At 39.5% G+C, this 15873-nt stretch overlaps 1 protein-coding gene across 2 annotated transcripts in view; it reads right to left on the bottom strand.

The window, feature by feature from the left end:
- pde1cb (phosphodiesterase 1C, calmodulin-dependent b) overlaps nt 1–15873 on the bottom strand; it is a 110481-nt gene that overhangs the window by 59892 nt on the left and 34716 nt on the right. The window contains exons 1-2 of one of the 2 annotated variants that reach the window (XM_073491470.1): nt 5823–6336; nt 697–723 (exon numbers count right to left, since the gene is read on the bottom strand). The exons of the other annotated variant lie outside the window; for it this stretch is intronic. Of the exons in view, the coding sequence (XP_073347571.1) occupies nt 697–723; nt 5823–5923 (128 nt within the window). The 5' untranslated portion in view covers nt 5924–6336. Of the gene's footprint in view, nt 1–696; nt 724–5822; nt 6337–15873 lie in introns of those variants that run through there. 2 annotated transcript variants of the gene reach the window in all.

Below are 15873 nucleotides of genomic sequence, written 5' to 3'. Positions count from 1 at the left end.
CTGTAAAAATCATACTTAAATCTATAATACCCACTCATCCAATGGCATTAATTAACTCCATCTTTCAAGCTTGTAAGTAAATGCATTTATGTTCCAGTTTATAGAGGGCCTGATTTCCCCTGAGCCTCTCCAACAGAACCAAACAAATCAAAGTTTTATAATAAAGAAGATAACATGCATGGTTGGCCTCCAAGTTATTCGTCAAGCTTTAAAGGTCTGTGAGTTGATCTTTGCGTCGCCATAATTTCTATCCATTAAGGTGCAAGTTATCTGGCAATGACAATGACTTGACACTTGGATCAACACAAGAGAGTGTGAGTGATAGAAAGAGTGAATGCATGCAAATTTGACACGGTGTGTTTGACTTGTTCAGCTAAGATCTGTTGCCCTCAGGAATGAAGATGGATGAGCAGAGGGGATAATAATAATAATAACCATAGCAATAACAATCACCATTTTTATTCAAATTGAGCTTTCACAACAGAGCGACAAAGTGCTTTCCAAGATGAGCAACAATGAATGACAAGAAAAGAAGATAACAGGTCGAGGAGGTCCAGGATGATGTTCAGGGATGTAGGAGAGTGGGAGGGGCGGAGGGAGGAAATCCAGAAATTAGAGAGTAGGAGGAGGAGGGACAAATAGGAGGGAGGAATGAGGAGAAGGGAAGAGGTCCAGAGTCCCAGCAGCAGGTCTTACCTCTGGGATGTCTTCTTGTACTTGCGCCTGACAGAGAAAACAAACATGCGGACAGTGAGGCATCGATTGAAATGTCACCCATGTGATATATGTTGGATTCATTCATACTTAACATGATGAGATAAAAATAAAAGACATTGAGCCTCTTGCAAGAACCACCCATGTGAACAGATTTGCTCTTAACAAGTGATTTACGTAAATTTTCTCTTTCATATGCATGAAATTCAATGTTGGTTGTACTAGTCATGTCGAGGTAGTCTGCCTGTCTTCAAAGGGCAAAACAATTCTTTGACTTGAGAATCATAATAAACTTAAAATTATACTAAAATTAAAAAAAAATTAAATGCAGAAATTCATATTCTGATCATCATCATGGCTTGTCAATATTCTGAGAGGTTTGAAGAATTCTTTTATAATGATTCCATTAGCATATTTTGCCAAAGACACTTACACAGTTCAGTAGTTTGAAAACCTTCTGCTCCTCAAACAGCTGCCTCAGGGCCTTTGTGCAGGTCACTATCAAGTATCATGCTCTGTCGCACCTGACAGTGTAACATCACCTGCTGTGTAATATTCTCTTGTCCATCTCCCTTGCACCCCTTTGAATGCCTCCCATCTATGTAATTGGCTAACCAATTAGATTTTTAAAGACCTTTTTAGCATTTTACTTTATACCAAACCATTCATTCTTCATTTTAGTTACAGAACAGCGTTGTTTTGGGTCCCTCTAATATAGCTTTATAAAATTGATTTTCCAATTCAATTGATTTTCATAATCCCAAGATCAATGTTTTAATATACAGTATATCTTTTCCCTTGAATAGAAATTAACATCGGCCAAGTCCAAAATGCAGGAAGCCTTCTGCTAGGTGAGTAAATCTTGAAAGGTTATCCGATGGCTGATAATGTTTGTACCAAAATAGTGATGCGATTCTAAAATAACTATGCTGAGAGTCTCTCTCATCTATAGTGCTGGTGTCATTTACGTACGTGCTGCTTCTGTCCTCTGCTGTCTGTGTGCACATAGGGACTTCATGGTGCATTCAGTATGCCCCCTGTAAAATCTGGAATTTATATTTGAAAAGGCCACCAAAGGTTGTCTGAAATGCGATTTTTTTTTCTTCTTCTTATTTTTTCTTTTCTTGAAATACATCTGTCATTGCTTTCTTGTTGTTTCACAAAAGTCTTTGTCATAATTAGATGCTAAAATCATGACAATTACCCATTCTTTTTTCCACAGGGAGATTTTAACCACAATCTCCAAAACCAAAAAACGATGCATGTTAGAGGGTTCCTTGTACAATTTACAGCAATATTTCTACTAGAATGTCTTTTTTATATCCAAGCAAAATTGATCGGGACGTGGTGAATTGGAAACGAAGTGATTCAGGAAATCAGTGGCAATACCCATCTCTAAATACAATTACTGATTTTTTTTACTGCTGATTTCGAACAGCTCTCCAAAGTGAAATTATTTTATGCTGCTTGGTTAAGAATTTTCTGAATAAAACCTGCCCGCAAACAGAGTGGAGCAGGTACCCTTATACAGCAATCGTAGGTGTTGATTATGCAAATTAGTCATCTCATGAACACACACCTACTTCTGCACAGGTGGCCTTCATTGAGTTTAAACGAGCAATACGTTTGCTGAATCTTACTTGGTAAAAACAAATCTTGCAGAAAAAATTGCGGGAGGTTCAAGGTGAGAATACAAAAATGTTCTTGCATGAGAGTCAATGTGCCTCCAAAAATAACAACAAGCTGCCTGGAAAATACAACAAATGTGTTGATTTATAGCAATTACGTGTTACATGTTAGCAGTGGTTGTTTCCTTTATTTGGGGATTGAATATCATTTAGTTGTGTTAAAATTTCATAAGAATGCAAATGCAGACAATCACTGAAGCAGATGTGGGATTTAAGAGTGGTGTAATGATATGCAGAAACACACACACAAATATAGACACACACACACACACACACCACTCCACCCCCTGACATCCCACCTACTTTACTACTACACATACACATACGCACACCGTGAACCTACACAGTTGCATTTACACACCCACTATCACTTAGCTTAACATTTAGCCTAAAACACACCCACACCTCTATGAAGAGATACCAGCATGACTCTAAAAGCTGAATTTACACACACACACTCTGACACACACTTAAGGCACTCATAACAGCGAAGTGGAGGGGAGGATGAACTACAGAGGTGCATTTAAATTCCAGTCAGGCAGAATTCACAGCACTTAGCTTGATTTGTTTCTCAATCGTTTTATGTATCAATCTTTCCTCGAGCTCAGCGAAAAACTGCAAGCTAAGGAAGTTAGTCTCTGTAAAGTAATGTTAAGACCTCCCTCAAGATTGGTAGGAAACAGATGATTCAATCAGTCATCAGGGGTCCATCAAGCAATTACAATTTGACATGAGAACAGGAAGAGTATTAAGCGGAGGATCTGGATAACAAAAGCACACGAGAGAGGGATAAATAAGGATAAATAAGGTGGAGAAACTGGAGTATGGATATTTCCTAATCTCCTCACCTCCTCTCCTAACCTCTGTCCCTCCTTCCTCCCCCTCCCCCTATCACTGAGCTTGCTTTACATCCAAATGTGTGTGTCAACAACACAGAGCCTCTTCTAATTAGGAGGCTTTAATGCAATGTCCTCGGCATAATGAGGATGTGAGTTGGAAGGGGTCATGGAAATTCCAGGAATTATTGTAATCATAAAGGTCACAGACGGGGTATTTAGTGAAACGTAACCATGGGAAAGAACATATTTAGGATCTTTTCAAATAGCTGTCTGGATGGCTAACAGCAGCTTGTTTTTCCTTGGATTGTCAGTCAGTGCCTCACAAAATCAGATCGTGTCACAAAGCGGTCATCCGGCCACCTTGAATCTCCTTGGGCCAAATCTAAGTTGCCCTCCCCTTAAGGGAGCTCTCTGAGATGAACTGTTGATCAAGTGATTAAATAATTCATTGATTTCCATTAATCAGTGGGTGACGGAGAGGTCGGTTTTGTCACAGTGATCTAATTCATCAATGGAAATCCATTGAAACCCTATCGCAGATGCTAATATATAAAGGGGCCATTTGTCAGAGGGAGGTAATAAAACACAACACGCTGTTCATGCCTTCATCAGTGGACGTCACCAGGATTTAGACTGCACAGCCGAAGGTGGAGCAGAGGGAAAACTGTCCAAAGCAAATGCTCTCTCTGTCTATCCATGGATGACTGGTGTACTCTGCGGAGTACGCTGTGCCAGAGAGTGCTGTGATAGCCATCCAGCACACACACACACTCACACACACACGGATCATACAGCTGCCAAACAAATCTCCTAGGATAAGCTGGCAGCACATACAGTAAATGTCACCAAGCTGCCGTATATACTCTAAAACACACATTCAATCTATATCATCTACACGAGCACATGCACAGTCAACCTTTCCCAATTACACACACACATACATGTACAGCACACTGTTGATCCCTCCCTATAAACACACAGCATACACTGCAAACGTTAACATCTGTGGGGGCTGCCTGGCAGTTGGAGCTCCCTCTCTTCAGACGGAGGCTCTTTGTGAGATTAAAGGCTAATGTGATCTCTGACACGCAACAGGAGCCCTCAGAGCACCCAGCAGACTGCAGCGAAGTCGTGATGAGGTAAAAAAATAAATAAATAAAAGGTTGGGGCCCCCGTTACATTCATCTGATTCACTATCCATCAACAAAGACAGATGGTTATGATAGGGAATTTATGGTGCCGGCCAAATGGAAGTGACAATCAAGTCATCTGAGGAAACTGAATGTGGCAGAGGATGACAGTGCTGGGACTCAAATATTGGGCTTCTGACACAGGAGAGAGACAGAAACAATGACTAATCATGGGACAATAGAGATACCATGACATGGAAATAACTAAAAATAAAACAGAGTGATCTGAGAGGAGAGGAGGGTTGATAGAAGAACTGCAGCCCTGTGCACGATTCATTCACTCAGTCATCGTCTGTGGCGCAGAAGGAAACTGCATTTCATTCAGACCTCCAGCAGCAACATTAAAGATTTTTTTTTCTAAATGCAACCCTCCTAGCAACGCCATCATATCCCCCACCCCTGCCCGAGTAAGAAGAATGAGAGCTGGAAATGGACAGCTCCCCCTTCAACTTGCATAAAGCAGTTGAGTGCTGGGCTTTCTTCTTAGGGCAAAAGGTCAGTGAGGTGTTGATTGGTTGGTGGATGAGAGAAAGTATTATTATAATAGTTTGTCCCTTAAGAAACCGGGAGAAATGAGAAATGTGAAGCCATGGGAGTGTATTGTATTATTTAAAGAGAAATATAGGACAAAATATATGAGCAGAGAGGGAGGATTTTCCTTCAGCCACAATATCTCAACCGAAAATACACACATTCAATCATTCAAGTCCACAATTTATGGTCTTGTTGCATCAGACTTCTACATGGACAACAGGTGTTTACTGCATGTCAGATGACACGTGAAAAAGGGCCAAACCACTGACATATCGCAATGTTCTTGTCGTTTTAAAAATGCTAATGCATGGAGGTTAAAAATGACTTCAACTGACTTAGATAAACATGCAATAAGGGTGCAAGTGTGAGCAGCCCTGGAGCTGTTGTACTTTCCTTTTCTTCCTTGCTTTCAAATAAAATACGAAAACCTTTCAAATAGTTCAAAGGAATAAGCTCAGTGCTGTTTGGTTTGAGTAATCCCATTCTCTCTCTCTATTTCTGTGTTCTTTAGGTTTTTGCTCTACTTTTATCAATAAGTCTGTCCTTCTCTCTCACACAAACTAACCAACACACACACACACCCACATCGACACTTGCACATGCTGTAAACAACATCAGTGTGAGGAGAATAATACCAGGCTTTAATGATGATACACAAGCTCTTTTCTGTATTCTTCTTGCATTTTTTAAATCAGAATTAATCTGTAAATTAAGCAACTGCTGCTAAATAATTAGAGATAATTGCACATGTAAATATGAAAAGCTTAATTCAAACTCAGATGTAACTCACACAGATGCACACACACAGCATTGCTTCACACACACTTGTTGAAAACAGTAAAAGTGGATATACTCACAGTCCCCGGAGCCTGAGCCAAATCTTTTCAATCTGTTCTGGCTGGAGGTACTTCAGGGCCGTGCTTTCAAACTCCTCGATCTCTTTGGTGGGAGACTCCATGTCAGAGGCTCAAACAGATCCGGATGTGCCAACAAGAGATCAAAAAAAAAAAAAGTTTAATCCCTCTCAAGTGTGAGCGGTGAGGAAGAGGAAACACCGAGCGAAGAGAAGTTGCGATGTGGTGGAACCCAGGTTGTGACCGAGGTTTCCTCTTTCTTCATTCACATTTGCACCCACAGATGTGACAAACTGGCCGTCATCCTTCCTTTTCCTCTCTTTTCTCCTTTGTTTATATGAGAGAGTGTGTGTGTGACTGAAACTCAATAACACTCAGTGCAGTGCAGTGCTCAAGCAGCTGTGACAGTCGTGAAACAGCCCAACTGTACCTCTTTCCTTTCTCCCTCTCCTCTCTCTCTCTCTCTCTCTCTCTCTCTCTCTTGCTCTCTCATTCGTTCACTTCTCTCCTGTGTGAGCACAGGGGTCCTGGAGCCTTGCCATGCTCTCCCAGCAACAACGGGATGCAGACGGCAGGGCAGCTCAATCCGGGATTAACGCTCACTGCCGAGCTCTCCACGCAAGAGGGAGGGAGGAGAAACACCACCAGTCAAAGAGAGGGAGGAGTCTGGCTGATAATGAGAAACCATGTTCTGTTTGCATCCGATGGAAAACCAGAGGGAGTGAGGGAGGAAAAAGAACGGGGATGGAGAGGAGGAGACCTTTCGGAGAAGACATGACAAAGGTATGAGTCCCCTGCGTTACTGTTAGAAAATACCTGGTTAAATGGGACCTTTTCCCATGAGACACCACAATAATGACACAGCTTTTCCTTCCACTTGTACACACTTGTGTATTTCATCAGGAATGTAAAGATAAATGTCACCATGCATAAAAGACTCTTGTAGTCAGGCAGTGTATGTAGATCAACATTGAAAGTGATGAACACAATTGCTTTAGCTTAAGGTCTGTACTATATTCATCTGAAAACAAAGATAATACATGTGCCTTACAACATATTAAATGTCATGCCAGAGAGGATTAAATAGCGTGCAGACAGTGCATTGACACTGATTTAACTGAGATTACTCTGATCCATTGAGCGCATTCAGGACCGTCCCATACTCAAATAAAAGCATTGTAAGACATGAAATAATATTCTCTCTCTTTTTTTCTTGCTGTCTACACTACAGCATACAAAAAACTGTGTTGTCTTCAGGCAAAAATGTCCTTTCTTACTCATCCAGTCAGGTAAAGTGGCACCTACAGGGCTAGTTTCAGATTAAAGACTGTTTTTATGGTACCCACAACTATATAAGCCATCACGACGCACAGATTCCTGCATATATTACATGTTATATTCCATCCATTTGAGAGCTGCATCGGTACTTGTTGAAAACAGTGGGTGCTGAGTGCTCTAGTATCTGCTTTCATTTCTAGGAAGGACATTTTCTTCTATATTGTTCAGATTTCTAGTGTCTCTTGTTATTAACTTAACATGAAAAGCATTTATGAATTGCAATAACCTCGATGAAAGGTGCTATACAACAAATTACTGATTTGCTATAATAAACCATGACATGATTCCACATGTTTATGGTGAAATGCACCTCCCTGAGCGTGATTTCAAGATTTCTGGCTCACTGCCGAACAAGAGACATTACATTACATTGCTATATGGTGATTGATAGAAATGTATTCTGTAAAAACCTCACAACTTTTTGAGCCTTTCCTGCTGTTTTCTCCCCCAAACCCACTGAACGTCTAGTGAAAAGCAATGACAAAATACAGCTCTGTCCTCTCATTTACTGCAAGTCCAAAACTTGCAAGGATGACTCAGTCCAGACCCTCCCTTCTCCGAGCCCCCTACCATACTCTTAGGTCTTTCAATTACTTGATGCAGGATGCAGGGATAATGCTAGGGCGCCACCTCAAAGAGGCTCCTGCTTTCATCTGCTGAGATGGGTCCTCAGTGAGGAGGGAGAAGGGAGGCCTGCCTGAGTGCCATGAGGCCCGCTGATGTTCTCTTCAAAGGCGCACTTATCTGTGTCTCTTTCTCTCTCTGTCTTTGGCTTTTAGTTTCTTTCTCTTTCTGGCTGCCTTTCTTCAACTGGCTCTTCATGTTTTTGTGCAGAGGTATGCTGGTCCTCAGGAGATCCGGAGCCACAGGCAGGATTGACAGGTCAACTTGAGGGGAAACCACAGCTTTAACTTCACATTTCACCACTTGCTGTTCACAGGTTTACACCCTAGGGACCTGCTGTACTGTGTCATCTCTATGTGAAAGTGTAACACTGAACAAGGTTGAGCCTGGTGAGAAAGGTTCTGTCAAAAACAGTGCAAGGACTTGGAAGGTCAATGTAGGCTGCAGTGGACTCAGAATCGAGTGTTTCCTCAGAAAAGTAAAAATACACAGTGAGTGTTGACTGAAGACTGTAGTAGTGTAGTGAAGACAAAGTAGTTAGAGGTTCAGTAGGTGACTCTTGAGTGGAAGGCTGCGAGAATCAGATGGTACTAACTGGGTGTGGGAAGAGAAGAAGACATGAGGTCCATTTTCCGATTACCTCCACACTATCGCTATACAAGAATGTCAGTACTGGCTCATTTAGGAAAAGCCTGGATTACATGCCATAAAAGTCCTACTGTTAAAACATTTAAAATTCTTGTTTCCTAGTATGTCGGCACATGGCAATTACAGTATTGATAAGGTTAGGGAAAGACTTAGTTAATGGCAAATAAATTATGGTATCGGATTCGGATGTGTCTGACAATGCCAGTAACTTTCCAAAACCAACAATCTGACATTCACACTTTCACCCTTTCACACATTTCAGCAGGTGTGAAAGTAGGCTTCACAATATTACTGCCATTGAAGAACAATTTTGCAAAATTGTGCACTATTATCTGGTGGTAGACCGATCATCGGGACTGATATTCAGCATTTTTCTGATTAGCGGTGTCAGTGGTTTTGTGTCTAATTGCCGATCAGACACAAAAACATTTTTAAATGTTGTACTTTGGCTGTGATGCATCATCCTGCCTCTGTTAATGGCAAGCACTCTGTGGTCTCAGTGTCCACAGCACTATCTGATGTCACAAGTAATAGCCCATCAGCACTGAATAATCACAATTTGCAAAGTAACTAGTAGCTGAAGTTATCAAATAAAGTATTAAGTAGCAGAAAATGGAAATACTGAAGCAAAATACCTCAAAATTGTACATAAGTTGGTAGTTGGTTGCATTCCATCACTGGTTATTCTCGACTTTGAGGCTAAGGTTTTTATTTTTTCTGTAAATGTATATCGGTTCTAATTATCGGTCTCCTGGACTTACTATTCATCTGTATAGGTATCGGCCCTGAAAGAAACATATCGGTTGACCCTTATTGATATCCCCATATTTGAACTTTTTCTTATCTCTATGACGCCTGTTTTTTCCCCTTCAAATTTGGTCTTTCAGAACAGCTATAACACTAACACTAAACATTATTGCCTTCCAACATGGTCACATGACTTTCCATGCAAATGTTTTCACTACTGAATCCCAAGTCTTAAAGGTCCAATCTGTAAGACAGTTGATTGTTGAGTCTCATTCCTAACTCGTCAAATGCTGATGAGAGGTTGGTGGCCTGCCCAACCTACAAACCCAAAGCGTAAGTATTTGACGACATAAATGGCAACAACAATAACTTATGACATATGAGGTTCTTGAGGTCTTGGGTTGGCCCATTCATAGGTGAAGATTTCAACCACTACCCCTTGTAACTCGAGCCGAGTGGGTACCCGAAAAAAATTGAAAATGGGTTGAGACCATTGCTTCTTATGTGGATCTCTCAGTCATACTTGATTGTCTGACACCTTTCATTACAAGATTTCTGCTTATCACAGTACAACAAGCTCTAAAATGACTGAAGAATTAAATAGAAAATATTTCTAGCATCCCATATTCACAAGGAAAAAAGTTCTCTGTTGCATAAAATAGCAAGATGAAGAATGCATTTTCGTTGAGAGAGATGTGTCCTGGAGCCTTTGCACCCAAAGAATCTCAATAAATACTTATTGCCAACTGATGAATGAAACACCTTCCAGAAAAAAAGATACATTTTAACAATGTGGCTGATATGAACCAGTGGATGGTGAAAGGGACTATACAACAATGTTGAGCATGTAAAGTCATTTAAATGTCATTGTTGCCAAGGAATCTAACTGCAAAATTGAGAGTGATTAGAGATCTGAAGGACAAATTCTAACAGATACACGTCCACATAAAGAACGCAATATTTGTCCCACAGTGTTAAAATGTTAAAATTCAGTCAAAAGGAGGAGAGGTAAATTTTGCAGAATGTGAATAAAACCTTTGCCTTGGGGGGAAAAAATAATATATGACTGAATAAGTGATTAAGGAACAGAATGGACTTTACACATGTAGCTAACATTTTATTAAATTTCCAGAACTGTTTGTTTCCCTTCACATAATGACCATCAAAATATGCCTCTGATTAATTACTATGACAAAAACTGCTCACAAAAAAGACCTAATGAATCAAATCTGGGGAAAATGAATAATTCGTATGACTATGACGGAGGGACTTGCTGGGGATTACGCTCTGCTAAGGTATTCTTGTCAGTGTGCTCGAGCTCACACATCGAAATCAAGACATTAACAGCCCCGGCCATTTGGAGGTACATGAAAAATTCAAATCTCATTTAAATTTCCAGGCAAGTCGATAAGGAAATCTATGCATCAAAATAGCAATCGCCTTAGCGGTAATGACCACATTTTGGTGAAGATCATCCATCACAAAATATGATTTCCCATCTATACTTCATCTCTCTTTTTGTATTGGATGTAGTGGAGATAAAAGGGTGGGTGGGAGAAAAAGAGGGCACCCAGCCATAAAGCTACATTTATTTGCAGAGTGATTGAGGTGGAAAAATACCCCAGAGAGGAAACTTCCTATTACTTCATCCCCAAGAGAGATCCCTATAGGTCAAAGGCGATGCGTACAATAGCTGAACTGAGGGATGAGGAGGCGAGCAATCAGGCTCCACCATTTGAGTAACATTGAGGCGGTCAGAATAGGCTTTGGTCCAAACTGTTACCATGGCATGAAATGAGGTTTTGTTACTGTTATATATATATATATATGAAATAATATCTAACATCTACACGATAGATTGGCACTAACCTTTGTATTCTGATTGTCAGTATTACTGTCTGACATTTCAGCCAAATCCCAATGCTCCTCCTAAAACTTTAATCCCTGAACCCTGAAGGATTTACTTGTCGGCACCTGGTAAGTGTTTAAGTGTGATGGGTTGCAAAGGGCCAAAATGGTGGAAACAGGAGTGGGACAGCACTTTGCGACATCACTTTTTTAAATATGAAAAAATGTAAAATAAACAGGAGAACACAAATACATAAATAGAAACATATTCAGTCAGAGGTTTCCACAGTTCCATAATGTCTCTAAAGCTTATTCGCTTTTCCGTTATTTAATAAACTGAGTGATTTAGGTAGAGAATCAGTTCTATGACAAAATATCAGCAAAAATGCAAATAGGATACTTAAGAAAGAATCAAATATTCAAGAGCACCATCATCTGGATTATCATTGCTTTCTTTTAACGTTTTCAGGTTTCCCCTGGTAACTATGGTAACACAGTTTTTAACGCTGACAACGCTATGATTTGTGAGTAAGGCAAAATCTGCAGAAATGCAGACTTACAGAGAGTGGCCATTAACAATTTGACAGTGGAACAACCCATAACCAGTCAAAACGTCAAAGTCTGTGAGTCTGAGAGTGTGGGCATTGGAGAGAAACATTAGTACCTCATCGTATGCCATGTTTCTGACCAGCTGATCAATATAACTCCAATATTTACTCGCTTTTTATTCAACAAAACTCTTGCGTAAGTGTTCTCACGAGCCCCTGGTTTACTTTAACTACCTGCCATTCACACTGAACAGGTAGATTACAGTAGGCTGTCTGAGCCTGTTAGCTGGAAATGCTTCCAATAGTTCCAGGAGGGGTTGGCTGAGGACGTTAGTTACAGCCGTTGGGAGGGAACCACATAGTCTAAATACAGACTGGATCACGTACAAGGAGCTAAAAGCAGATTAAAGGTGCAAATAGCTTTTGCATTGGGTGTTGAAATTAGCAGCACTAAAATCCCTTTTAGAAAAGTTATTTTAGCCAGTGTCAGTATCTTTGTATACTGTGCATATTTTTAGACTGTTAACATATTTATAGTAATTTATTGATTTTTAACATACAGTTTCAAAGAATATTGCCTTTAAATGTTTTTAGCTTTGTGATTATTATTTCCTTCTTCTCTATTGTGTGCATATCTGTATCTAGGTGGCAAGCTGCTGCATACAAATTCCCTTGCAGGAATAAATACAGTTTTATTGATTTACTTTACTTTAAAGAGGTCATATTATGCTAATTTTAAGGTTCATACTTTTATTTGGGGTTCCTTGTAGAATAGGTTTACATACTTTAATTTTCAAAAAACACTTTTCCCCTTTACACGCTGTGTCCTGAACACTCTGTTCTAGCCACAGAGTGTGACATCTCACCTTTGTTCAATCTTTGATGAGAGTCTCACAAGCACATACCTTAACGGGCAAGATGTAGCCAATCAGAGGCAGAGTAGGGCGGGTCATGCCAAGCAAAGTAGTGTGACTGAAACTAACGGCGCTACAGCTGGTAACCATGGCAGCAGTACTGCCGTATATATCTTATTATATGTGTTATTGTATGTATTATATATATATATATAAATGCCTGTTACACAGTGACGCACATAAGTTACGGAAGTAAAGGCTCAACTCCATCCAGACGTTTAAGGCAGTGCAGGAGCAGTGTTTTCTGCCATGGACTTTGGGCTTTTTCACTTTGCAGACCTTTTACATGCACAAAAATGCTACATAACACAAGAAAGGAAAGGCAAAAAACCCAAAAAGCATAATATGACCTCTTTAAACTCTTCTGCAAGTATTTATGATACGTTTTTAAAAGGATTCCATACTCAAAAACAATAACAAAAAATGTCCCAACCTACAGAAGAGAGGTAGTTTAGTTTCAATAATGAGGCCCCATCCCGATGTGGTCACACTCCAAATTTCGATTGTCAGTTTCCACATAATGTCTTCAAAAGCCATTCAAAAGCCAGTGTTTGTGGATACAAGTGATCATGTCTAAATGCTTACATCTCCTTCCAACTTCTGTCTCCAGCGAATTATGGCCACCATAAAATAGTCCAAGATAGATGATGATTTTCTGCCCCAGAGTTCACTTCAGGGTCAAGGCTCAGAAAACGGCACGCTCACTGTAACTCACACAGCTCAAAGTGACAAAAACCTCACAGCAAATTTATGCTGCGCAGACAACAAACTCTGCTGCCCCTCTCTAAGTGCCTTCCAGCCTGTAACTGCTCTGATCCTATTACTATATTAACCCGACAATAAGATGTGTGCAAAGCCCACAAAGAGGGGACTACTTACGTTATGGGTGAGCAGTTTGCAATTCACATAGTGTATTTAAAGGCTGCTGTGTAGGCAAGAAGAACACACGGTTATTGAGTGAGGTCAGGAGTTATGAGGTAAGGGTGAGGGCAGGCTCAAAGAAATCCCCTTAATGTATTTTCAGCCTATTTGTGAATGCAGACAAAGAAAAATGGGCTGATCGTATCGCAGCAGATGTCAATGCCAACATACACTTTACGTTTACACTTGCAAATGATAATAAATAAAATGTGATTAAAACCAAGCTGGAAAAAAACATTATGTTTCTCTATTGACTTCATAAATATGTGCTCTTCAATCCTGCCCCAACACACCTGATTCAAATGAATGGGTCATTTCAGCAGAGCTTGATGACGAGCTGATCTTTTGAATCAGGTGGGCTGGGGCAGGGAAACATCTAAAACATGCAGGGCAGGGGTCTCACAGGAACAGGATTGAAGAACACTGCTTAAATTAATAACTTAACTTAAATATTTTATCAGTGAAAGTTGGTAGGCTGCACACAAGGGAATACAAATATTGATTAAAGCAGAGGTTTGAAGCTTTACATATGGGTCAGTGACATATACACCAGAAAAAAGTGTTTTTTCAAAAACTACAAATAACAGGCATAAAAACGATTGACTTTTGTTCCACTAACTCTCATCTGTATAGAAACATATGTTGTTTTTAGATTTTCAATTGGAATCAGAAGTTATGTGACAATTTGTTGCATTAGTGCCTAAAATCGTCATATGGTGTGACATGGAAATAATTGTATATAAAATGAAAATGGATTATACCTTTCTTAAGTTACTCACTTTATCAAAGTCCTTTATCATAACTAAACTGTGATCCATCATAGTTTTGTGAAAATTAATTAAATTTGTGTATTATTTTCTAAAGCATTGCTCAATTTGAGACCTGTGTCGTCAGTCTTTCAACGTTTTTTCTATTCATTGTGACAAACCTTGCTATAAAATTATAAAAATATTTGTGACTCTTGCTCATACTATTTCCTATGTATTCCATGAACATTTTCACGTTTTATCATCAATAAAGGTATGTTATCTTCACAATTTGGAATGTCACACCAAATGATATAGCGTCACACCATATGATCATGTCGCCATGTGTCAATGCAAACCATGTATGAACCTTCCTATTGGTGAGTACTGATCACTCATATGGCAGGAAATATTAATTGCACTAGTGCACTAGTTGCACTGCCTACAGTGTTCTAGTCCAGTGATATTTTAGATATCATGTATTGCCAGGCTTCAAGAAATCTGCCCCAAGGCCTTTTGAATCAACAATGAAGGCACCCTCTAAAACCCTCCCTCAGACCTTCCTATTGGTCAGCGAATGGAAACAGACCGTTGTCGTTTACTTTTCTTTTCTTTGCCTCAGCAACTCCTCTCTCCTCGCAGGGTGTCATTATTTGCCTCAAGCTGACAAAAGAAAAGGGAATGTATGGTTTAAGACGAAGACAAAACATTGTTTAGACTTAAACAGCATTCTAAGGTTTCTGTGAAGGGGTCTGCTGAGTCTGTCTGATAAACTAGAAATCTGTATCACCGAATAAAACTAAACTGAACTAAACACAATCTATTGTGGATAATTACAGCTTTTATGTGATGATGGACCCAAACAAATGTTTGAAAGGATAAAACATACATTGGACTTTGTTATTTATTGTTATATCTGCAGGAAATTACAATTCGTATCATATGGTGTGACAATCTAATCATATGGCATGACAGGCAGACAGGTCACACCATATGATAAAGAGTCACACCATAGTATGTTTTCTGCATTTAGCACAACCTTGAGTCTTGTAGCTACACATTAACATGCTGACAAGATGCTAGCTGTGACAAAGCAACATAGATTTACATGTAATCATGACAAAAAATATAAAATTTCTTTTGCATTTCTATGAGAAAAATGTGTCACACCAAAAGACATCCGGAAGTGGGACTTTTGTCAGAGTGCCAACAAAATCTGATTTATTGAAAATATAAAAATGATAACTCACCTCAGAAACCTGTCATTGTCTGGTATTGATAGTACTGAACAACCTTGCTGAAGAAGGACCTCTCATTCCCAAGGATGTCAAAACAGTTGCCCGTTGAATTATCCCAAAATGGTGTCACACCATGTGATTGTGATTTGTGGGACAAAATCTTTTTGATCAGAACTGACTCAAAACATTATGCTTGGACTTTGAAAAGAGTAGGCTCACAAATAGACATCTGTCTTATTTTTCTGTATTGTTTTGAGAATTTTTGCATTTATTTTTCTTAGCTTTATTCAAGTTCTTACTTTGAGGAACGAGTGTCGGACAGTCACACGACATGAGTTTTGTTGTGTTTGGTTGAAAATTCTGAAAAAATGAGTGATGAACTGTTTAAATGTTGAGTATGTTCACATAAAGCATAATCTTCTGCACAATATTGAGAGGGTTTTTGACAAAAATATTTTATATTTATACATGTTTGACACTGA

This window comes from Pagrus major, chromosome 21 (assembly GCF_040436345.1).
Source record: "Pagrus major chromosome 21, Pma_NU_1.0".
Classification (NCBI taxonomy): domain Eukaryota; kingdom Metazoa; phylum Chordata; class Actinopteri; order Spariformes; family Sparidae; genus Pagrus; species Pagrus major.
Note: the sequence above shows the minus strand (reverse complement) of the source record. Positions and strands in the feature narration are given on the sequence as shown.